The 22,384-nt window shown below is 37.8% G+C and overlaps 2 protein-coding genes across 6 annotated transcripts in view; one reads left to right on the forward strand and one right to left on the reverse strand.

Annotated features, from left to right (window-relative positions):
* Positions 1–1,948, reverse strand: part of mettl15 (methyltransferase 15, mitochondrial 12S rRNA N4-cytidine) — a 41,850-nt gene extending 39,902 nt beyond the window's left edge. For all 5 annotated transcript variants that reach the window (XR_013325863.1, XM_077713310.1, XM_077713309.1 and 2 more), the window contains exon 1: positions 1,811–1,948. The gene's annotated coding sequence lies outside the window, so the exon portion shown is untranslated. The remainder of the gene's footprint in view (positions 1–1,810) is intronic.
* Positions 1,907–20,120, forward strand: kif18a (kinesin family member 18A). Its single transcript, XM_077713306.1, has 18 exons — positions 1,907–2,124; positions 3,360–3,702; positions 3,880–4,037; positions 4,267–4,371; positions 4,524–4,634; positions 4,827–5,024; positions 7,360–7,536; positions 7,630–7,704; positions 7,782–7,873; positions 9,079–9,241; positions 10,284–10,448; positions 11,925–12,046; positions 12,128–12,417; positions 13,115–13,168; positions 15,527–15,869; positions 18,126–18,218; positions 18,855–18,940; positions 19,073–20,120. The coding sequence occupies exons 2-18, from the start codon at positions 3,390–3,392 to the stop codon at positions 19,177–19,179; spliced, it is 2,652 nt and encodes an 883-aa protein (XP_077569432.1). The 5' UTR covers positions 1,907–2,124; positions 3,360–3,389; the 3' UTR covers positions 19,180–20,120.
* The last annotated feature ends 2,264 nt before the right edge of the window (positions 20,121–22,384 follow it).

Raw genomic sequence — 22,384 nt, forward strand, 5'->3', positions numbered from 1 at the left:
ACTGATTTAGTATTTCAAATAAAGTGATACATGTAGAAGAGCTTCTGATGATGACTTGAATATTGTTCAATGACTCCGCTAAGTTTCAAATCACAGCGGGCGATCTTTTGCTAAACTACATCGTCATTGTTAATATCTCATTTTCAATAAACTTCACCAATAGTCATTATTACATCAAACTTAAAGCCAAGTGAGGTTCAGAGAAAAAAAATTGGGTGGGTTGCATTAGGAAGGCGAAAGAAGTTATTCTTGCAATGAAAGATTTACATTTAACTCCTTCGGTCAGACTTTATCTAGAATTTTTTGGTATATTTCTGCAAGTGTTGGTAGAACTATTTTATTTTTAGTTTACCTTGATGGGAATAAAGTGTGTCAGAAACAGACAAAACTTCCTGAGAGTATTTTTTCAAGTTTTTTTTTCCACAATGTAAAGATTCTGATTTAACGATACAAACTACTAGGACGATTCCTTGCTTAGTCTATTGACACCGAATAAAATGAAAAGCAAATAGTTTGCCTACTTTTAATAAAATGTGACACTAGTGAACTTGGATACAGTTCCAATAAATATCTCAAAGTGAAATGATTTTTATGAGATTTAACATTTAAAAAAATCAGTCAATTTCTTCCATTTGAAAAGGGTCAGTTGGCGTTTTTTCATACAGTTGCTGCTACAAGGTTAATGTTTTTCTATACACATTTGTACAAAGGAACAGGGACACCAACACCTTCACCTGAAGAAGTTCCTTGTTTAGTATGGTCGTTGAGTCATCTTAAATTTATGTAGTGGCTTTAACTGAATGGTGGGCCGGGGATGAGTGGTTAGCGCGTCGGCCTCACAGTTCTGGGATTCTGAGTTCAAATCCAGGTCGGTTCTCCTGTGTGGAGTGTGCATGTTCCCACATTCCAAAAACATGCATGGTAGGCTGATTGGACACTCAAAATTTCCCCCTACGTATGAGTGTGAGCGTGGACGGTTGTTTGTCTCCTTGTGGCCTGCGATTGGCTGGCCACCAATTCAGGGTCGGTCCCCCACCTCTGGCCCAATGTCAGCTGGGCTCCAGTAGCCTTTTATTATTTTTATTCGATGCTAATGCGTACCTCACCTTAGTGAGGATACATTGGTTCAGAAAATGAGATGAGAGAACTTTAATTTTTTACCAGATCAAAAATCTGATCTAGAGTCTACAGATCCAGTGTTTTATGCAGTGGTCTGTTGGGGATGCGGGAGAATGGGGAGAGGGACAGCTTTATTCTGGGCTGTCCTTTGGACTCTGTGGAGGAACTGGGAGTGCAGAGGATGCTGACCAGGATGACGTCCATCATGGACAGCACCTCCCACCCCCTGCATGAGTCTGTGTAGTCCCTCCGAGGCTCTTTCAGCAATAGACTGCTGCACCCTCATTGCAGGAAGGAGCGTTGTTTGCTCGTTTCCTCGTGCCCTGTGATTGGCTGTTTGTCAGACAGGCTGTCCCCCACCTGGTGCCCGATGTCAGCTGGGATAGGCTCCAGCACCCCCCGTGACCTTCATGTTAATGATCAAGAAAGTTACACCACACTGCTAGAAACAGAATGTATGTTAAACACAAAGCTACATTTCTGATGTGTTCACAATTACTGTATGAATATTGTTACAATGTATACTTCGAGGTTTCTGCACACTAAACTACAGTTGGTTCACAACATGGAGTTCCGAGGTCCAGATTTAGCTTCAACATAAACATCTTGTTAACATGATGCTTGTTTGAACTGGATGGCAGCGCGCGGTGAACAACGTCTTACAGCAGTGATGAAAAGATAACAGACTTACTTCAACTTAATCCGTCTCCATAAATTTAGCAAGGCAAAGGGCAGGGAATCTATTTTTACTCGATGCTAACGCGTAGCGCAACACCCACAACACAACCCCCCACGTCACCAAGCTCCGCCCATTGACCACTGCTTCACATCCAATCCGAATTCGCAGAGGAAGCGTGCTTGCTTTTAAAAATTTCGGCGCTTATCTCAGTGCTTTATTTTGCCGTTCCCCGGCCTCAATTCGATTTATCAGAGAAATTAATTTGTTGTGTTATTTCAAAACTATTCCTGCCGTGAAAAATGAAAGTGTCCCTTAACAAACAACAGGTAAGTCATTGAGAAAGGTCCTGAGCATGTTGGCGCTATTTGCTTATGATGTTAGCGCTTTTTGTATATGATGTTAGCTTAGCTTCGCTCACCGGAACCCTGTGTTGTTGTTTTTTTGTTAAATGGAACAATGTATATGGTTTATATCTACTAGTACCTGATCAAATAACGGTGTTATATGGTTGTCAAAGTCATAAATCGCCCACAATTTGCCTCAAGTAGCTACAGCCACACTCATATTGCAACAAACAAGCCAATAATCAAAATATTTTTTCAGCAAAAACCTAAAGTAGTGTGACCTTCAGCGATGAATGGATATCAATACCACGCAACAATATGTTGTTACATATAAAAATAAAAAGAAGCAGAAAGTACCTGCTAGAGTCACATGAGTGTTACAACTACAAGCCAATAAAACAAACAGTTACTCTAAACATATAACCCATAATGAAAGGATATTACCGTGCTAAAATAGCCAACATAAACTGGTTTCTGAAAAGCAAGCTTAGCAACATTAGAATCAAAACATTGCTGACTATTTGTTCAAGGAGTTTGTATTGCAGCTGGGCCATTAATCAATTTGAATAAACTTTGAAAAAACGTAAATGATATATCCTTTTGTAAGTATGTATATGCGTGTGTGTAAATATATCTATGTATATACATATATACACACACAAAGTAATCCCTCGAATATTGCAGTTAATGTATACCAGACATGGCCGCAATAATCAAAAAATCGTGAAATAGGGTCACCCCTACTATAACTTCCATTTTTTTTTTTTTTTTTTTTTTACAATTTTCAATCAAATGATTAGATTTGGGACATTTAGCTACCGCAACCAAAATGGCGTTGTTTAAGCGGCGGCAGCTCAGTCCACTCTTGCTCGTTTTGTGTTTTTTCTGCTTTTGTCTTTACGATTTGATGATTCTATTTGCTTTGAACTTTGTGCTTTTGCTTGGCTGTTCTGTCTAATCACCTTCTTGCTGCTGCCACAATGTAATTTCCAGAATACAGGATGAATAAAGTTATCCAAAGCAAGTGCCAAAGTGTGTCCCTGTGACATTGGTCCTATGCTCCTTCACGTGTTCTCTTACGTATAACTAATGTTTTTCATTCAAAATCTTGCTTCTATGCATTTAAAAGTACGAAATATGAAAATCGCAATATTTGTCTGAATCACATTCCCTTTTTTTTCTCTCTCAAAGTTATGTTACTTTTTGTTTCATTGCAGTAACCCTGTAGATGTCGGTGAGGGAACACAATGGCAAGTAATGTTTGCAGCCATGTGAAGGTGGTTGTTCGGGTGAGACCAACCAATGAGAAAGAAAAGAATCAACATTTTTCCAATGTGGTCAATGTTGTTGATAAGCATATGTTGATATTTGATCCAAAAGAAGAATTGCCCTATTTTGCTCCCCGAATACTCAAGAATAGAAATCTTAACAAGAAGACCAAGAAAGACCTCAAATTTGTCTTTGATCATGTCTTTGGAGAGGATTCCACTCAGGATGAAATTTTTGAGAACACCACTAAAGGAGTGTTAGATGGTGTCATGAATGGGTTCAACTGCACAGGTAACATCCCACAATCTACAAAATTAATTTCATTCGAATCTGAAATTTGAAATATCATAGGTTTAATATCTATTTTTTGGAAATAAAATAAAGTGAAATGAAGTAGGACATATGTCCATCACATTTAAAAAGCCCAACTTTTTTGTTTTAACTTCTTGTTTTCCTTTCATTGTTTAGTTTTTGCCTATGGTGCAACTGGATCAGGTAAAACACATACCATGTTAGGAACACCTAACGATCCAGGCGTCATGTACCGCACCTTGAAAGATCTTTTTAAACGCATGGATGATGCCAAGGAAGAGAAAGAGTTTTCTGTTGCAGTCTCCTATCTCGAGGTGAAAATCCAACCCTCATTTTTTGTTCTAGTATTGACATTGCATAAAATGTTAAAATATAAATTGATTGATATTTGTTGTCAGTTTGCTCAGTAACATGTAAAATAATTGGATACATTTCATTGTTTTCCAAATCTAAAAGCAGGTAATTACCAATGTATTGTGATTTTTTTTTTTTTTTTTTGCAGTTTGCTTTGCTTTATTACTAAAATGTTGTTCCCCAAAACAGGTTTATAATGAACAGATAAGAGATTTGCTGTCCAAAGCAGGCCCTCTTGCAGTAAGGGAAGACAATGTCAAAGGAGTGGTAATTCAAGGCCTTACGCTGCACCAGGTTTGTAACTACACTATTGTGTCTCAACAGTCTGAATGAAAAAAACTCGCCAAATGCAATGCGGAAATGAACAGCAATTCAATCTATCAAATGGAAATGTAGTTTACTTATACAGTACTGGACACCCCATGAATTGTATCTTGTCTGGACAGCCAAAAACTGCAGAGAACATACTCCAGGCTTTGGATTCTGGCAATCAAAACAGGACACAACACCCTACTGATATGAATGCCACTAGTTCCAGATCTCATGCTGTTTTCCAGGTATTTCTCTATTTATTACATTTAAATGTTTTAAGTACTTTTAACTGTTATGCTAACCCTAACCCATCAATACAAAGTTTAAAAATGCTCACATACAAAAGTAAACAGACTACTTCACAAGTGTTATGAAAATCATAAAACTAAACACACTTATAGCTTACAATTAATGTGTATGTAAACTTTTTTTTCCAGATATATTTGCGACAGCAGGACAAAGCTGCTGGTCTGAATCCCAATGTGTGTGTTGCCAAAATGAGCCTAATAGACCTGGCTGGTTCTGAAAGAGCCAGTGCTACCAATGCCAAAGGGCAACGTTTCCGTGAAGGTGCTAACATAAACCGCTCACTCCTCGCCCTGGGGAATGTTATAAATGCCCTCGCTGATCCCAAGGTAAGTTCAATGAATTTGTTTAAAACACTCTACCAATTGTAGCAGTTTTAGCTAACAACAATGGTTTCTTAACACATGAAGTCAATAGGTGACAAACTGGAATTAATGGATAGAAAATGTATGTGAAACAGGCGGTACCATGACAAGGTAGCATTTTTTTTTCCATTCTATAGCCTAGGTAAGGAGTAAACAAATTCTGACATACACTTTTGAGCAATCGTATGTTCATTTGATCAATATGAAAAAAGTGCCACATACCTTTTTAAAACCTTGAACTCATTAGTTTTGCAAAATTTCACGCAGGTGTACAAAAAAGGATGAAATTCTACAAGAAATTTGGAGTGTTCTGGTTCGATTATAACATAAATATTTTGCACATGTTTTGTATTTCAGTTTTGATTCATTGATTAGTTGGTCTTAAATTCATTTGCAAATAGCTTAATCAGCGCTGAATTTTAATGTATTAAAAAGTCTTTAACTTGCCTTGAGTTGTAGGACCCTTGTATTCATTCACCATACCGTCCGCTTATCCTCACAAGGGTCACTGGGCCTTTAGTTGCATTCAGATTAAAATGAATGGATAAAGGACCACGCTGCTTTTAATTTTTATGTCCCTCTTTTGAAGTGCTTATCAGTTGCCCAAATAATCGTAATCTGTAAGGAATGCGGAATATCATCTCTACCTAATATTCTAATAATGGAAGAGATGATGGAGCTGGCTAAACTCCACATTTTCATCATTTTTCATTTTCATCATGTTTTTACGCGTGCATGTTGCCTGTCCGTCTGTCAGAAGGATTACACAAAAATTACTTGACCCTGAAAAAAAATGAATTTTGTAGAAAGCTGATTTGACCCAAGTATGAACCCATTACATGTTTGTGTACATATGGGGCAAAGGGCAGATCGCAAATAGCAACAGAAATCCGATTGGATAACAATTTTTAGAGGGAACTATGTCTATGCCAGGGTCTTGAGGTGGACCCCTAAGGCAATTGTTGTGCTGTTGTTTTCACCTTTCATGCATTAAGACTCTTAAATTATGATGTTTTCTTCAATGAGAAAAATGAACTCCAAAATGCACATCCTCTAAAATGAGTGGATTAAAGCTTGTTCATGCATTTTGCTCGCAGCAAACTCTACAAGGCCAATGTGTCCTACATGCACAGTCCGTTGCGCTTGTTCAAAGCGGCATTATGAAACATGACACAATTTCAACACAAGATCACCAAAGAGAAATCAGAAATTAGATGAACAGAACAGTCAGTATGGGTGTGCAACTTGGATAATAATGTGGTCCCAAACAGGAAGTTCGCAAGTGGATCAAATTTTGCTTTTACCGATCACCATAGGATTGTATGTGGGCAGTGGCAGCTTTTGGGGGAGAAAGGACAGTGTCTTTAGAAATGGTCCACCAAATTATGTTATCCTTTCATTCATTTATTTTTCATGCCACTTAACCTCAACAGGGTCGCGTAGCTGCTGGAGCCAATCCTAGCTACCTTGCAGTTGGCATAGTAAACCCTGAATTGATTGCAGCCTGTCCGAGAGCCCAAAAGGACGAACAATAATTTGCTTAGACTCTTATGGTCGAGATGCATGGGAAGCGACGTGTAATGGCAAACGGTGAAAGTCGCCGCCTTTGAACTGAAATCCAACACACGGTGCAACGCAATGCGCTCTGCCTGTGTGTCATAGCTTTTCTCTGAGTTTAAAGAATGCCCTTTTTAATTAAAACTGCAGATGCAGACGTTTTTTGTGAGTAAATAACTGAGATACATTTTCAAACCGCTTTATCCTCACTTTGGTTGCGGGGGATGCTGGAACCTATCCCAGGTGACTTTGGGCCAGAGGTGGGGGGGCACTCTGAATCGGTGGCCACCCCCGATTGCAGAGCACAAGGAGAGGGACAACCATTCACTCTCACACTCATAACTAGGGGCAATTTAGTGTCTCCAATCAGCCTTCTATGCATGTCTTTGGTATATGGTTGAAAACCAGAGTATCCGAAGAAAACCCACGCTGGCCAGGGGAAAACATGCAAACTCCACACAAGTGGAGTTACCTGAATTTTAACCCAGGACCCCAGAGCTGTGAGGCCGACGTGATAAACACTCAAGCAGTCGGGTGGCCAAAAGGTTTTCAGTTGGATATTTTGATGCCCATAACCTTTTTTGTTACTTTTTTATTTGTTTGTGTTTTGTTTATGCGGTATGTCCTCCATTTATATATTTCTCAAACCTTCCGAGGAGAGCGTTTCTGAGGTTTAGACATCAACCGAAAAATTCTTGAAAATCTTAACTTGACTCCTGTCATAAATGTCTATTTATTTTAGAGCAAGAAGGCTTTTATACCATACAGGGACAGCAAACTTACTCGCATACTGAAGGACTCATTGGGAGGCAACTGCAGGACTGTCATGATTGCCAACATCAGCCCCTCATCCAAGTCATATGATGACACGCATAACACTCTGAAATATGCTAACAGGGCTAAAGAAATCAAATCTTCGGTATGTATTTATCTGTTATGTCACCGAAAGGAATGTGATACAGGAATAGTAACTTTTATAAGTGACATATTGTTCTTTTATTTGCTTATTCAGCTGAAGAGTAATGTTATAAGCCTGAACAGTCACATAAGCCAATATCCAGTCATTTGTGAGAAACAGCGGCAAGAGGTAAAACTAAATGCATTTTTTTTCCATCAAGCAAAAATATTACTAATCACAAATTAATGTTCTGTTTTTTTTTTAAGATTATACAGTTGAAACTGAAAATAAAAGACTATGAGCAAAAAGTGGCTTCCTCTAGCTCTATACCTTCCCAAAGGCATGCAGACGTCAAAAGGTTCGTCACTGGTCTTTTTTGATTTTTTCTAGGTGTTTGACTTCATTTTAAGTTGTTAGGTTGTGTGTTTTAATATATTTACTCTAAAGCCATTTGCATTTCCACCCGTATTAGAAAATGGCCGTCACTGGGTTCTACCCCGACCAGAATGGTGCTGGCGTTTGTAGAAGGGTGCTGTTTTCGAGTTTTTGACTTTTGCAATGTTTACAGACAAATTAAAAACACCTTGATGTCAAGTACGAAAAATATTACAGGCTGTCCTCAAATGAGGACAGTGGGTTAAAGGACATTTTCAATAATACTGCTCTTTGCGCACAGATATTTTCGTGGCATTTAAAAAAAAAAGAAGGGAACGAAAACGCCGGGTTGAATTAACTTGGATCTTTTAGTGGGTCAGCTCGGTGTTATCCTGCATCTCATAATCGCTCGTTTTGGCCACGTTATCGTCCTTTTTCATTCGTGCTCTGTGTTAGCCTCTATTGCTAGCATGCTAAAACACGTTTCCTCATTATCCTCTTCACCTGAGCGTTGGTCTGGAACTAGCGTTCATGTCGCAGCAGTGCCCCTGTTCTCTGTGGTGGTCAGGTGGTGTAATTGCAGTTTAAAATTATCAAGTTTTTAATATAATTCACAAAAGTTATTTCATGATGAATGTCACTATCATTTTATAGCCCCACTTTACATGAATAAGATTAGATGCTATTGTATTTAAATGTCTTCTTTGAGGGTTTTATTGGCATCAAATCAGGCTACTTGGACTTGGGGCGGAGAATACAGAAAAGCTGAATGAATCTCACACCCACCTTTTTCATTCAGTAGCATCAGAATTCACAACTCGCACAGCGAGAGTCTCTGAATAGAGTGTGCATGCTTCTCACACTATTAAAAATTCAACAGTCTAGCAAGGCCACGACTTCTCCTACGTCACTAGAGTTTCATTGAAGAGTGCAGTCACATTTCAGTGACAGCTTTCCATTTTCATTTACTTGTGCATATATCCCACTCCCATCAGGGTTAATTGAATTGATAACCTATTCATTATGTATTTTTAAAATGGTCATCTTCAGTCATTTAACACCAACCTTCCTGTTTAGATTTTACGATAATACTGCCATTATTTATATTAAAAGGTTTTCTTTATTTGTGGTAAAAGTTAGTAAGGAGATACTCTGAAAGTTAAAGTAAGTGAGTTTATTTCTCTTTAGGGTGTCAGAATCTCTCCACCAAGTCTTCTCCAACCGTGCCCAAATCAGGACGGAACAGCTGGATCTGGAGAGACAACTGAAGGAGAATGAGTTGCGCCAGCACTACAGTGAGGAAGACAATCTGCAAGTCCAATACATCTCTGCCAAAGAAAAGACTGACAAGGTAGCGGATGCTAACACTGCTTTCTAGTTTCTATCATGCCTGCAGGAAAACAACCTAAGTCATCATTTTACTTAGCTGTTCTCCTTAGTCGACAGCCAGAAATTCACACCACAACACTGCTCCCGCAATGCTTGCATCCTGCGCCAATTGGGGGTCCACCCCTAAACTTTCCCTGTCTCAGACTTAAAGGTCCTGTAAGGTCAAATCAAAGGAATAAAATTTCAAAATGAGCGAAAGTAAAGACTGTTGTTAACAACGCTGATAAATTTGAATGTATGGGGAAAAAAACGAGTCCACGAAATAAGGCTTTCAAAACGGCTTGTCCTGTAGGTGCGAAGATTCTGTATGCGTTTCCCTGCCAGTCTGTTAGTCTCATGGTGAAAGAGACAACGCATACTGTCCCATTAAACAGCATAAAATGCCCTCTTGCGTCTGGTTGAAGTTTGCAAAACTAGCCTTTATAAAATGCTCACTAGATGCAGTGATGTCCTTTTGTACCCCTTGATTATCGGAAGTGTTAATATGCTCCATTAGTTGACTCCATGGTAGCCACATTTTGAGAAAGGGAGAAATATAAACCATTTGATGTTCGTACTTGTGCAGTTACGAACGTGTTTATCCCTCTGACACTCTAGTTGTTCATTTTTCTATTTTTACCTCCTATTACACTGGTCTTTAAAAAAACTTGATTAGAATTAATTACAAAATATCGAGAAAACGTCAACTAGGAATTATTATGCCAGTCTAACTGAACACATCTACACTAAGTTCCTAACTTAACATTGAAGTCTCTTGGTGTAAAAAGTACCAAGAAAATAATGTTATTTCTTATGTCAAATAGTACATTTTTCTGAAAAAGGAAAATAATAATCATTGGACATAGGCTTTGTCATCATCATTGACTTGACAAAAGCCTAATTTTCATCGTACCCAGCTGCGTATGAAAATAGAAAAAGATGATTTAGGATACTCTGCTCCCGAAAAACTGCTTATTGTCTTTTTTTAAAATTATGATCTCATTTGCATTGTCCCTTTCCAATAGGCTACCTGCAAACATGAGAGAAAGATTGCAATGCTACGCACTCAGCAGCAGCACATTCGTAAACGGTTGAAAGATGCAGAAATGCGCTTTCAGGAAAATGATGGCTTCCTTCATCGTGTTGAAAACGACATGAAATTGTTGAAGTCAAATGATGAGGTAGCTCAGGTTAGTACAACCATGTAATGAATTAATTCCCCTGAAACTGACTTAGTTCCTCGGGTAATCCGGATTTTTCTATCGTATACGACTTCTGATTCTTCCCTTATATTTGTTTTCTGTAACTCTTCACGAGCTAATCACACACTGTTGCTGGTATTTTGGCCAATGCCTCCATGCAGATCACCTCTAGAACAGTGGTGTTTTGGGGCTGTCGTTGGGAAACATGGACTTTCAACTCCCTCCACAGATTTTCTATGGGGTTGAGATCAGTAGACTGGCTAGGCCACTCCAGGACCTTGAAATGCTTCTTACGAAGCCACTCCTTTGTTGCCCTGGCTGTGTGTTTGGGATCATTGTCATGCTGAAAGACCCAGCCACATCTCATCTTAAATGTCCTTGCTGATAGAAGGAGATTTTCACTCAAAATGTCTCGATACATGGCCCCGTTCATTCTTTCCTTTACACAGATCAGTCGCTCTGGTTCCTTTGCAGAAAACAGCCCCAAAGCATGATGTTTCTACCCCCATGCTTCACAGTTGGTATGGTGTTCTTTGGATGCAATTCAGCATTTTTTCTCCTCCAAACACCAGAACCTGTTTCTACCAAAAAGTTCTATTTTGGTTTCACCTGACCATAACACATTCTCCCAGTCCTCTTCTTGTCTGGATCATCCAAATGCACTCATTCATGTGCTCTTAATAAAAAAATATTTTTTTGGGGTGATTTTTTTTATTCTTTTTTTTCCCAAACATTTATGTGCAGTTGGATTTTTTTTCTATCTGTCCCAAAATGTTCAAGAAATACATTAACATGAAAATATATATGCACATTAATATTTACTTTCCTTTATTAAATAAATCAACCTGAAACTGATAAGATCCAACCTAATTAATAGGGTGCAATAGAACAGACAAAGGAGACTGATGAACTAAAAAACTCATTAATTTATGATGAATCCTTGAAATCTCATTGTTTGGTGTTTTTTTTTTTTTTTGTGTTTATTTTGGATGGAGCCGTATCTCAACTAGCATCGTGACTGTCTTTGTTTTCTTCCTATCTGTTCTTCCAGTAATTATAAACATGCTCATTTTATTTCTCCAAGTCACTCATGGATCACTGAAGAGAGAAAAAATCAATACACTGTGCTGTAACACAGCAGCCAGTTACCTAAAACCTGGTTCATGTTTTTTTTTCTTTTTTTTCTTCATTATCCTTTCTTCCAAGAACTGACCCAGAACCATGACGCACTCTCTGGTCAAATGTTCTCGCTGCTGTTGTTTCGTAGTTGTCTTGCGTCAAGAGTCCCCAACCTTCCCCCTCCTCACATACAACTTCCACCGTCTCCTATACACAACATAATGTCTCTCAAAAGCATACCTACATATTTTCGCGAATAGAATTTCTCAACAGATTTACACAGTCCAGTATGTCTGAGTTTTTGTAAGTAGTACTCCTGAACCTATTTTCCTTTTCTTCTCTAAGAAATTAGAAAAAGACTTGCAGTGCCAGCGGCTGCAGCTTCAGGTGAACGATCTTCAACAACATATCAAGCACATGGTCAAAATGACTAAACTTCAAGATCAAGAAAACAAACGCATGCAAAAGTATGTTGTTAATATTTCTTATCAGTTCATAGCAATGCATTTTCTCTATAACTAATTGAAATATCCTATGTTGAATTTTAGAATGATGAATGTCTTGCTGCCAGCTTATAGTCAATCATACACTGCAGTGTCTGACGCCGGGCTAGCTACAGTTCAAGATGAATTGAAAAACCATGAGCTTGAGCAACTTGTGCTAAGAGAGCGAGGTGTGGCCTGGGCCGATCAGGTAGAGGTGGACCAACTTGTAAAAGGTTCATCTGCCAAGGAAACATCAAAAGAGACAAAGGCACTTGGAAACATCAATTTCTGTGGAGAATTGGCACCTTTCCTGTCTTTCTCACAACTTCTCTACCACCAGAGCAGCCCTTGTAGTAAGTACCCATGCTCCTGGTTGACCCTTCATTCATGTTTTTTTGTTGTTGTTGTTTATTCCACTTCCTGAACAACAATCATTCATTTGTTTTATTCTTCAAATTGTCATCTTCTGTCAGGTTACAAATGGGGATGTCCCAATACTGATTGTTAGACCAATCCAATTTTTCTTCTGTTTGGCTGATGGCCATATTTTTAGACCAGTAAAAATAATGCTAACTATAAACTAACCTGTAAAGCTCTTATCTAATTTTGATTAGCAGATGGCCCAGGGATAGCATGGTGTGTAAGTGATTAGCACGTCCGTCTCACAGTTCTATGAGGGATTATTCAATCCCCCACTCTATTCTATTGTGTATAGTTTAATTGTATACCACATGCAAAGAACAATTAAGAGCATTATTTGCATAGCAATCACCTTGTAAAATATCAGCTAAACAATATATTTTAGGTACAATGTACACTTGGTTTAATGTTGAAATCACCTTTTAAGGGTTGCTATTCAGAATCTGAGGGTGTACAATAGTGAATATCTCCTTTTTGACTACCTGTTCCCAACACAAATTTCCATTCCTGACCCAGCAGTTGAGAAGTGCACTGTTTTAAATGATATTAATGCAGCTAAACCATGTGTATTCATTCAGAAATGTGTTTAAAGTATTTTTACCAATGTGTGAGCACTTTTTTTCAACACAGGTGCAGAGTGGACAAAAACAGTATCGTCGATCAAAAATTCCCAGTCTCCAAAAGGTAAATTATCTTTTGTTTTCAATTTACTATCCCAATTCATCACTCAAGTTACCATGATTGGGAACATGCATCTACTATTATTCATTCACTGAGTGGATCTCTCACACCCTATATATTCTATATTCTCTTTCACAAGCTTTTATATAACTATCCAAATTATGCACACTATCATCAGCTCCATGAGAGTTCTCATCTTAACAGAATTTAGACTATTGAGGTCTATCCAGCTCTGCCCTCATCCAGATGCTACTTTGTCAGTCCCCCTACCCCTTCTTCAATCCTTATAATAGACACTGCAGGATAATATGAGAAGTTATAACCTCCCTAAAATTTGCTTAGCCAATGAAATGTCATATTTCAAGCGGGACTGATTTAGAAAGGGGAAATTGACACTTTACCTGGTGGGTTATTTATAGTAACAAACACAAAAGTTGACACTTTGAAATTCAACAAAGAACATTAAAACATGTCTACATGTATTTGTTGTATTGTTGTTTCAACCCTACCTCCACCCCCTCCTTTTGTAATCGTTTATCTTCCCACATTACTTCACATCTCAATATATTATTGAGCCCTCTATTCTGCTTTCCCCTTGAGTCGTGAATGCTTTTTGTTTTTTTATGCCTTGCATTGAACACTCCCAATCCCTCTTGAGCTTCATTCATGAAAATGCAGATCCACAGCAGGGCAGGAAAAAACGTCAGCAGACGTAAATTCCCGAGCTCCACCAACCAGAAAAGGCGCACTATAAAAAACAGGCAGCAGCAACCAGGCGACCCTAATTCAGTGCTGCCTCTACCAGAAATAGAAACTCATGCATGTATTAATCCCCTACAAGCCAAAAATATGTGATGGAAGGCACTCTGCTACCATTCATTGCAAAGAATATAATATCTTGACTGCAACAGCAAAGTGCTATTTATTGCTATTTTAATCTGTTCAATCCGAAAACTTTGTGCGTGTCGTATTTGTTCAACACTGCTACATTAAAATATAGGGAGTAATGTTTAGGTCAGCTGCATTTTGCAAATTCTCTGGCTTTTTGGTGGTCTGCTTGTTTTCTGTTTTAACCAGGGGTGTCAAACCGGTCAGTCCTCAAAGGGCCACGGTAGGGGCAGGTTTTCATTCCAACTGAACAGGAAGATACCTTTTGCAAGTGTAATCAGTTGATTCAAGTCAAATTCCTGGTTCAAATCTAGGTCGGTCTACCTGTATGGAGTTTGCATGTTCCAGAAACATGTATGGTAGGCTGATTAGACACTCTAAATTGGTCGTCTCCTCTGGCCCGAAGTCAGCTGGGGTGGTCTCCAGCACCCTCTGCGACCCTAGTGAGGATTGAACTGGTTCAGAAAATGAATGAATGAGCTTTACAGTAAATGCCATTTAATGTAATGGTCTTTATCATATTCTTTTGACCTCTTTCTCTTTTCTAACTTAAACTTTTTAATGGGTGCTACTGAGTTTAAATATACTACTGTCGTGTGAAAAAGTCTCTGCACCCCTGATAATTTTCAAGATTTTATAGATTTATAAATCGGCAATTTCCTTTGGAATCGGCAATTTCATTAAATATAACATTTATCAGACAAACTGTGATATTTGAAATGACGTTTATGGGTTTTACAGAAAGTGTGCAATAATTAAGTGAACAAAAGTAAGCCAGTACCTAAATTTGGGCACCCCAACAGAAAAATTACATTAATATTTGGTAAATCCAACTTTTGCAGAAATAACAGTTTCTAAATGCTTCCTATAGGCCTCCAGACTTTTGAAAGCCTTTAATTTTTCACAAGTGAAAGGACCAGGGATTTATATTAAATAGAAATTGGAAAGATTTGTGGCCAAAACTGAAAGGAATTAGACCATCATTTTTCCATCGTCCCAAATCTCATCCAAGCTTTGAATTACTTCGGTTTTGTTGCCAATACATATTTGAGGCTTTTCTGTAAACCTCCTGCAGTCTTTAAACGTTAGTGTTTTTCTGTCGGACGCTTTGCTTGCTTACTGTTCGTGTCTTCACTCAATGTCATCAGGTTTACATTCTAGCTACCCAACCAAGTGCGCCAAACATGTCAACAAAGATCCTCCTGTCTTGCAAATAGTATTTTATCATCAAAAGAATCTATAATTTATTGTATCGTTATTTTTTATATATATATATATATATATATATATATATATATATATATATATATATATATATATATATATGCACACATACATACACGTATATATGTACATATATGTATGTATATGTACATATATATGTATGTGTGTATGTATGTGTGTGATAGATAGATATATAAAGTGGATATCTGTTTTATTCCTTCAAATCCTTATGGTCTGCTTGATTTATAGGTCGCAAAAGTCATCCAAAGCTGCAACAGGATGTACTTACTCAAAGGCGCGCTCGAAGGAATCTCTCAACATTGTTGCCACCACAAAGCCCCAAAACTCTCCCCCAAGGTTTAGAGGAGGGCACTCTTCCTCTGCAGTGCACACCAGAACCTGCTCAAAGAGGTTTACTGTTTGGTTTCCCGACTGGCATGGATCTCAACATGACCTTTGAAGTTCAACCCGAAAAAGACACGACAATTATCGTCTCACAATCTCAGCCATTGGAATCAATGGATTTTACAACTCAGACCCAAGAAATCGATCCTGTAGGTGTCAAGGAAGCCAACCAGATACTTTACAAACGGTGAGAAAGTTCAGTTTGTTTTCCTTGAATTTTTATTTTGTAACAATTTGGTGAATGGTACACATGACTATTGTTAAAGTCCTTTATAAGTGTTATTTTCATAGTTAAATGAAAACGGGATTACATTTACAAAAAGCACCCACAAAAAAGGTTAGTTAAAAACAAGACAAATAAATCTCAATCATGTGTGATAATTTAATTATTATGCATCAGTTTTCCTGGTTTCGGCTTGTCTAAGCACACCATTTCCAAATTGGAATTTAAGGTGGTACTAAAGTAATTTTCCAATAGTACAAAACATTTTTTCAGGCAAAAGGTGCAAGTGTGCCTTGGTTGAAGTATGTTATTTGTATAGTTTAATTATTTGCAAGAGAATTCGTTGACAGTAGGTTTGAAATGGGTCACGATGACATGTCACACCTTGCCTTCTTATGCAATTACCGACCCACTTCATGCACCCTCCACGTCTACTGATATCGAGAGCTTGTCTTCAGTTGGCCACTTCCTGGTTTTAAGCAGAGCCGCAACAAGGATACAGTGAACAAATAATACTGCATTTAAATGGATATGTCAATTTGTAGTGGTTTAGTAATATTGTTTGTTAGACAGCCAGCTCTTGTCTTTTACTGACTTTTACCCCTGCAACATCAACCCATCTAGCCGAAGCGCTTTGCTAAGCTTGCATGCCGACAAAAGTCAGCCTCCTCGCCGACTAAAGTCAGGCTCTTTGCCTGTCTCAATTAACTTCAGCCCCCACCCCCTCACCACTGTCTAGCCAGGCGTCCAATAGCACCTTTGCTCACCTTGCTTACTAGCAAAAGTTGGCCTTTTCAACTAGTTTTTGATCTACCATTCTCCCTTTACTCGCCATGAGAGTAGTTAAGTGTCAAGAGGTGAAGGATTTTTACGGTAGAAACAAGAACATCTAGACCAGGGTTGGGCAAACTTTTGGGCCAGGGGGCCACATTAACTTTAAAAATTTGACAGATGGGCCGGGGTCAGCACAAGATACGATACATATAAAAAAGTGCATCCGTTAACAGTACATATGAAACATAAAGAGGAAAAAAAGGACTAAAGTATTAACATACTCATCACTCATCATTAAAGTAAAAAGTATAAAGTACTACAAAGTAAAGTAAAAAGGAATGTATTAAGAAATATTAAAATGTCATTTAAAATAAGATAGAGTGGCTATCAAACACGAAAAACTAATAAGAGTGGACAGAGCTACTGCCACTGGCTTCCGCATGATGGCGCCATATTTGGAAAAAAACATTTGGACAACTTCAGCGGGCCGGATTTAAAAGCCTAGCGGGCCAAATGTGGCCCGCGGGCCGTAGTTTGCCCATGTCTGATCTAGACATTTTAGAACCAGGACGTTCTATCGATAGCCGAACTCCAATCAAGTGTATAACTTTGAAGTAACAAAGCTTTTTGTCATTAAAGAACAATTGTAGTCTGTGTTTCAGCTATGTCATAGTCATTATACGCATTGCGAATATCCACAAGTTTTGTACTGGAAAGCACTACAACAATGGCCAATCACAACGATTTGAAATTTCCTGAATATTCAAGTTGGATCCACTCAGCTCCATATGACTGATAATTACGATTGGCAGAATATAAGAACAGAATCAACTAATATGGCTATGAAAATGGTACACTCTTTAAAAGCAAATGAAGCAAAAGTAGTATTGCTTCTTTAAATCAAAAGATGGGGTTCAAAAATTATAGCACTGGTGAATAAAAGATTAATAATTCAATAGCATTTCACTAATCAGTGACAAGAGAGACTGAATGACTTGTTTTCCAGCCAAAACTCATATTTCCGATCACTCGGTTGATTTCTTCCTTGCAACTGAACTTTTTTTTTGTCTCGGGGTTTTGTGTGAGTTGATGAAACCACTAAGAATTTGGAGCAAATCAGTTTTTAACATGGCATTAAATACTGTTTTGTAACATTGAGATTAACTTTACAGGATTATGCATAGAGTCGTTTAACCCAAATCTCAAACGAGATCTACCAAAGAATTCTCCCTTTACACTCAAAATTCTGAAAAGCCTTCTTGATTGTATCTTGCCCACGAGACACACCCAACAATGTTACTAAGTCAAATTTAACGGGGATCTCTCTTTTTTTCACCTAGGTCTACAATGTCTTGTGTGTCTTGAGTCTGTCTTGCAACTGCAACCAGGAAATCTCCCGAATACGGGTTGAAATAAACTAATAATCAAATTTCATCTATCCACCAGACATGAGACTTCTTCCTCAGAAGAAATGAGACGAGCCAATCCTAAATACATGGGCATGACGTCAGCTGCACAAGGAAAACGAAAGCTTAACCAGTAATATGTTTTCAATTATAACTTTTTCACTCTGTGTGTCCTTTAGTAGATGGCGAGGATTTACCGAAAAGTCTAACAATCCAAATGGATGACTTGACCGTTAAATGCTCTTTAAATAAAAGTGTACCCTGACAACACTTGAATCAACAATGTCCAGCCAGACATGTCAAAATCAGATATTTCCATTAAATCTCTAAATCCAATGAGTGAAATTATGAATGAACAGATTAATGGCAATCCTATTTACCTTTTTGAACAATGGATGCTCACTCTTCGTTGTATACCTTTGCCTAGATAAATTAATACAGAACCTCTTTTATTATAATGCATCAAGCTGCTTTGTTGCTCTGCCTTAAAATGTAAAGGCTCTCGGTTGACATCATACATAAATTGCATTCATTAATTATATTACAGGTGTTGGCATTGAAGCCTTAACTTGACAGCAATTTGGAAAAATTAGCACAGAAGACAGTCCCCCTTTCATCCCCTCCCCCCCACTCAGTTTCAACTATCTTCTATATATCACTGTATATATTTGAATTAGAATCATGATCTTTATTTTCTTCCAGACATAGTTTCAAGCTTTTTTTTTCCCTATCAAAATGTACTAAGTTTTAAATCTTTGTTGTCTTTTAGGGAGAGAGACGAGAATCTGTCTGCACCAAAGCGGGTGAAGAAAGCATCCTGTTTTTCCGGACCAATGAGGGTTTCCAAATTTTCTGGTAAATTATCAGTTTAGAAGGGCAAACATTCAGTGCCTGTTTGTTGTGTTGGTCAACATGCAATGGCCAAATTGTAACCAAACTGACTACTTGTTTGATGCTCTTTTTATTTTATTTTTTTATTTTCATCAGGCTCAGCAGTGGACAAACCTCAAAGAGTTGTGAGATGGATTTCTGAAGGAAATTCGAACCTTCTTCGATCTTCCAAACCCAAGTCACAAGTGGCCAAATGGATCTAAAGTCCTTTTTTATGTCTGTACTTATTCCCATGTAAAACTATTTAAAGTTCCATTTTAGGCTCTGTGAGCCTCCTAGTTTGACTTACTTTTATTTTCCTCTGACTTGTATGGCCCTGATAACATTTGAAGCTCTATAACAAGAGTATTACATGCTGGGGTGGATTGTATCCGCAGTATTTTATTTAAAAAGAGAAAAAACACGCTTTCACTAACTAACTAACTATCTGCCTGCCAAACACTCCCGCTGTCCTTTTTTTATAAGAAAATATTGGGCTCAAAGCCTTTAAATCCATTTGGGCTAACATAGTCAAGGGGGGATTTGGTAACTCTTGATTTTAGTCTTTCCAAATGATTACTACTAAAATGCTCCATTCAGGCCCATACATTGTCTGCTCACCTGTTCAACTCGTTGGCTGCCGTTGCCCAAGATAGACATCAAAATGTATTTCCAGGTTAAATGGATTAGATGTCTATCTCCATGAATGGCAATGAATGAGTTTATGAAGTTTAGTTTTCCTAAAATATGTAGCACAGTAAAACATTCAGGGGAAGATTGTTGCAGTAGATTTGGAAATTGTAAATATTTGTACATCATCCTGACTTCTTAAGAGAATTTGTCAGCAATAAAACTGCTGCCATCAAAAAACTTTTCCACTATTCTCTAAATTAAGAAAAGGTTTTTATTTTTCCGCAACGTGATCGTAAATTAATTTAGATTACAGCTTCGATTTTTTTCCTTGAGAGTAAGTTCTGTAAATACACTATCAGTTGTCGTTCTTGAGTCAATGAAAGTCTTTCTTTAATTCTAACTTGAACATTTTGGGTAAAAAGCAAAATGTCCATTGCTTCTGTTTACAAAAAAAAGAACCTTATTTTGACGTGTTTTAGATTTTGAAAATGTTTTGAGTACAATGTATTGTAATAAAGAGAAAGCAACCATGCCTTTTTAAAAAAGTATCTTTCCTGACAACACCGTTACGTTTATTCATTCTTTAATTTTCTGAACCGTTTATCCTCACAAGAGTCACGGGGGGTCCTCGAGCCTATGCCAGCCAACTACAGCCACCATGCAGGCGACATCCTAAATTGGTAGCTAGCCAATTTCAGGGCTTGAGGAGACAGACAACTATTTAAAATGGCGCTCATACCAGGCTCATACTCGTATGTAGACAAATTAGATTGTTCAACCAGCCTACCCTGCATATTTTTGCCATGTGGGAGGAAATAGGAGTACCCAGAGAAAACCCAGACACGCTAAGGGAGAGCATGCAAACTACACCCCGTCATAACCGACGGAATCGAACCCTCAACCACAGAATGGAGAGGCCGACACTAACATTTATGCATCTGTAAATTATAGAAGTTTGTAGCTTGAACAGTCTTGTTTTCCTTTATTTTAAGTTTATCACTTAATGCAGCTATTCGGTGCTGCAAACATACTCAAAAAACAAAATTTGGTGCAATCTTTTTGTGAACGTCAAATGAAAAATAAATGTGGTATGATGCTATTTTAGCCTCTTGTGAAATATTGGAGGCCATCTATTACTAGACCCCAAATGGGAAGAAAATGAAGGCTATGTGCCAACAAAACGAAATGCCTCGAGTTATTTCTCTTGAAAAAAAATCTAGTATTCCGAGAGCAGATCACTTAATAGATCTTCAAGTTTGGGATTATGTGTTAAATTCCATACTTTAATTTCCCTACTAATCCCCAAACTACAATTTTTACTGTAAAAGGTACCATCACACACAAATATGCCCTCCTTTGTTAAAAATGGAAAACCTACTGGATGTTCAAACAACACTTAAAGATGAATGATGTCCCAGAACTTTAGAAGGGATGCATTCATCAACATATGTGCAACTTCTAAATCAAAGTAAAGTAGTTTACCAAGTGCACTACAGACACTCCCCTACTTACAAACGAGGTACGTTCCGAGCGCTTGTTCATAAGTTGAAATTGTTCAAATTGAAGTTGATTCAGTGCTATATTTTGTATTACAATTTGTTTAAGGCCTATTGTTGGGTTTATTCTGTATTCCTATTATACATATATGTGTAGTAATTCATTTCTTTGTTAAATCATTCAAAGTCTTTCTATTGTTCGACTCGATGTCATAAACTGTCGCCTAGTCCACTCTCACATGGACTTCTCCAAGGATTTTTGACGCTACATCTCACCCAGTATCGGGCTGTGAGGGTTCTTGATCGGGCAAGGACTCGGGATATCTGCCATTTCCATAACAAAGATGTCGTTTCTGCCACGTCCATAACACTCGTGACGCACTTCGGGCTTCTTTATGTAATTGTTATATGATTGTTAGGTCAAATGAAGGCGTGATTGTTTTATCCCAAATGCCTTAAAGCCGTACGCAAAATACTGTTCGAGCGGATACTTTTGAAGATCTCCCTTAAGGTTCTTATCCGTGATCCAATCTATTTAATTAAATTTCAATAATTGAATAAGATGTCTGCCTGCAGTTATTGATAATTACAAACAAGGGTAATTATTAATGAACCTATCACCTATCACCTATATAAGTATATTGAAGGTTTATATAAGTGCATTTGTATGTTTAAGGCTTGTATAAGTAACCAGCATTGGTTTGTACTGAAAAAAACATTTGATAAAATAGAGAGAATACATACAGTACTGTATACATACAATAGAGAGATGAAGAGAGAGATTTTACAAAATTGGTTCCTTTTTAGGTGTTTGCCAGAAGTTTCTATGACATGATGACACAATTAGAATCATTTCACAAGTTTTAAAAACTTATTGAGAATTAAATACAATAGGTCAATATTTGCATTGTACACCCTTCTTCTTCAAGACCACTGCAATTCTCCTTGGCATGTTGTCGATCAACTTCTAATAATAATAATCGGACGTAGGCTTTGTCGTCATCATCAACAACAAAAGCTTAATTGTCATCATACCCAGAAACTGCGAATGACGAAATTGGTAGTGCTTCTCCATAAGGTGTGTTTTCTTCATTAGCAAACACTGATGATATGCTTTTGATGATGTCATCATACCATAGACGACACATCTGACAAACACCTAAAAACCCTTTAGGAACAGTTTGTGAAAATGTAATAGTTGTGTATATTCTCAAAACATTTGGCTATAACTACACAAAATAAAGTGCATCACACATTCTGAACAAACAAAGCTTGCTCCTAAGATATAAATAGACCGCAC

Source organism: Stigmatopora nigra, chromosome 3 (assembly GCF_051989575.1).
Source record: "Stigmatopora nigra isolate UIUO_SnigA chromosome 3, RoL_Snig_1.1, whole genome shotgun sequence".
NCBI classification, from domain to species: domain Eukaryota; kingdom Metazoa; phylum Chordata; class Actinopteri; order Syngnathiformes; family Syngnathidae; genus Stigmatopora; species Stigmatopora nigra.

Bases quoted from the DNA above. Each gene is read 5' to 3' on its own strand.
- kif18a (XM_077713306.1), top strand. From the start codon at position 3,390: ATGGCAAGTAATGTTTGCAGCCATGTGAAGGTGGTTGTTCGGGTGAGA. The intron at 3,703-3,879 runs GTAACATCCCAC...TTCATTGTTTAG, and splicing joins GAATGGGTTCAACTGCACAG to TTTTTGCCTATGGTGCAACT. The intron at 4,038-4,266 runs GTGAAAATCCAA...TCCCCAAAACAG, and splicing joins TTGCAGTCTCCTATCTCGAG to GTTTATAATGAACAGATAAG.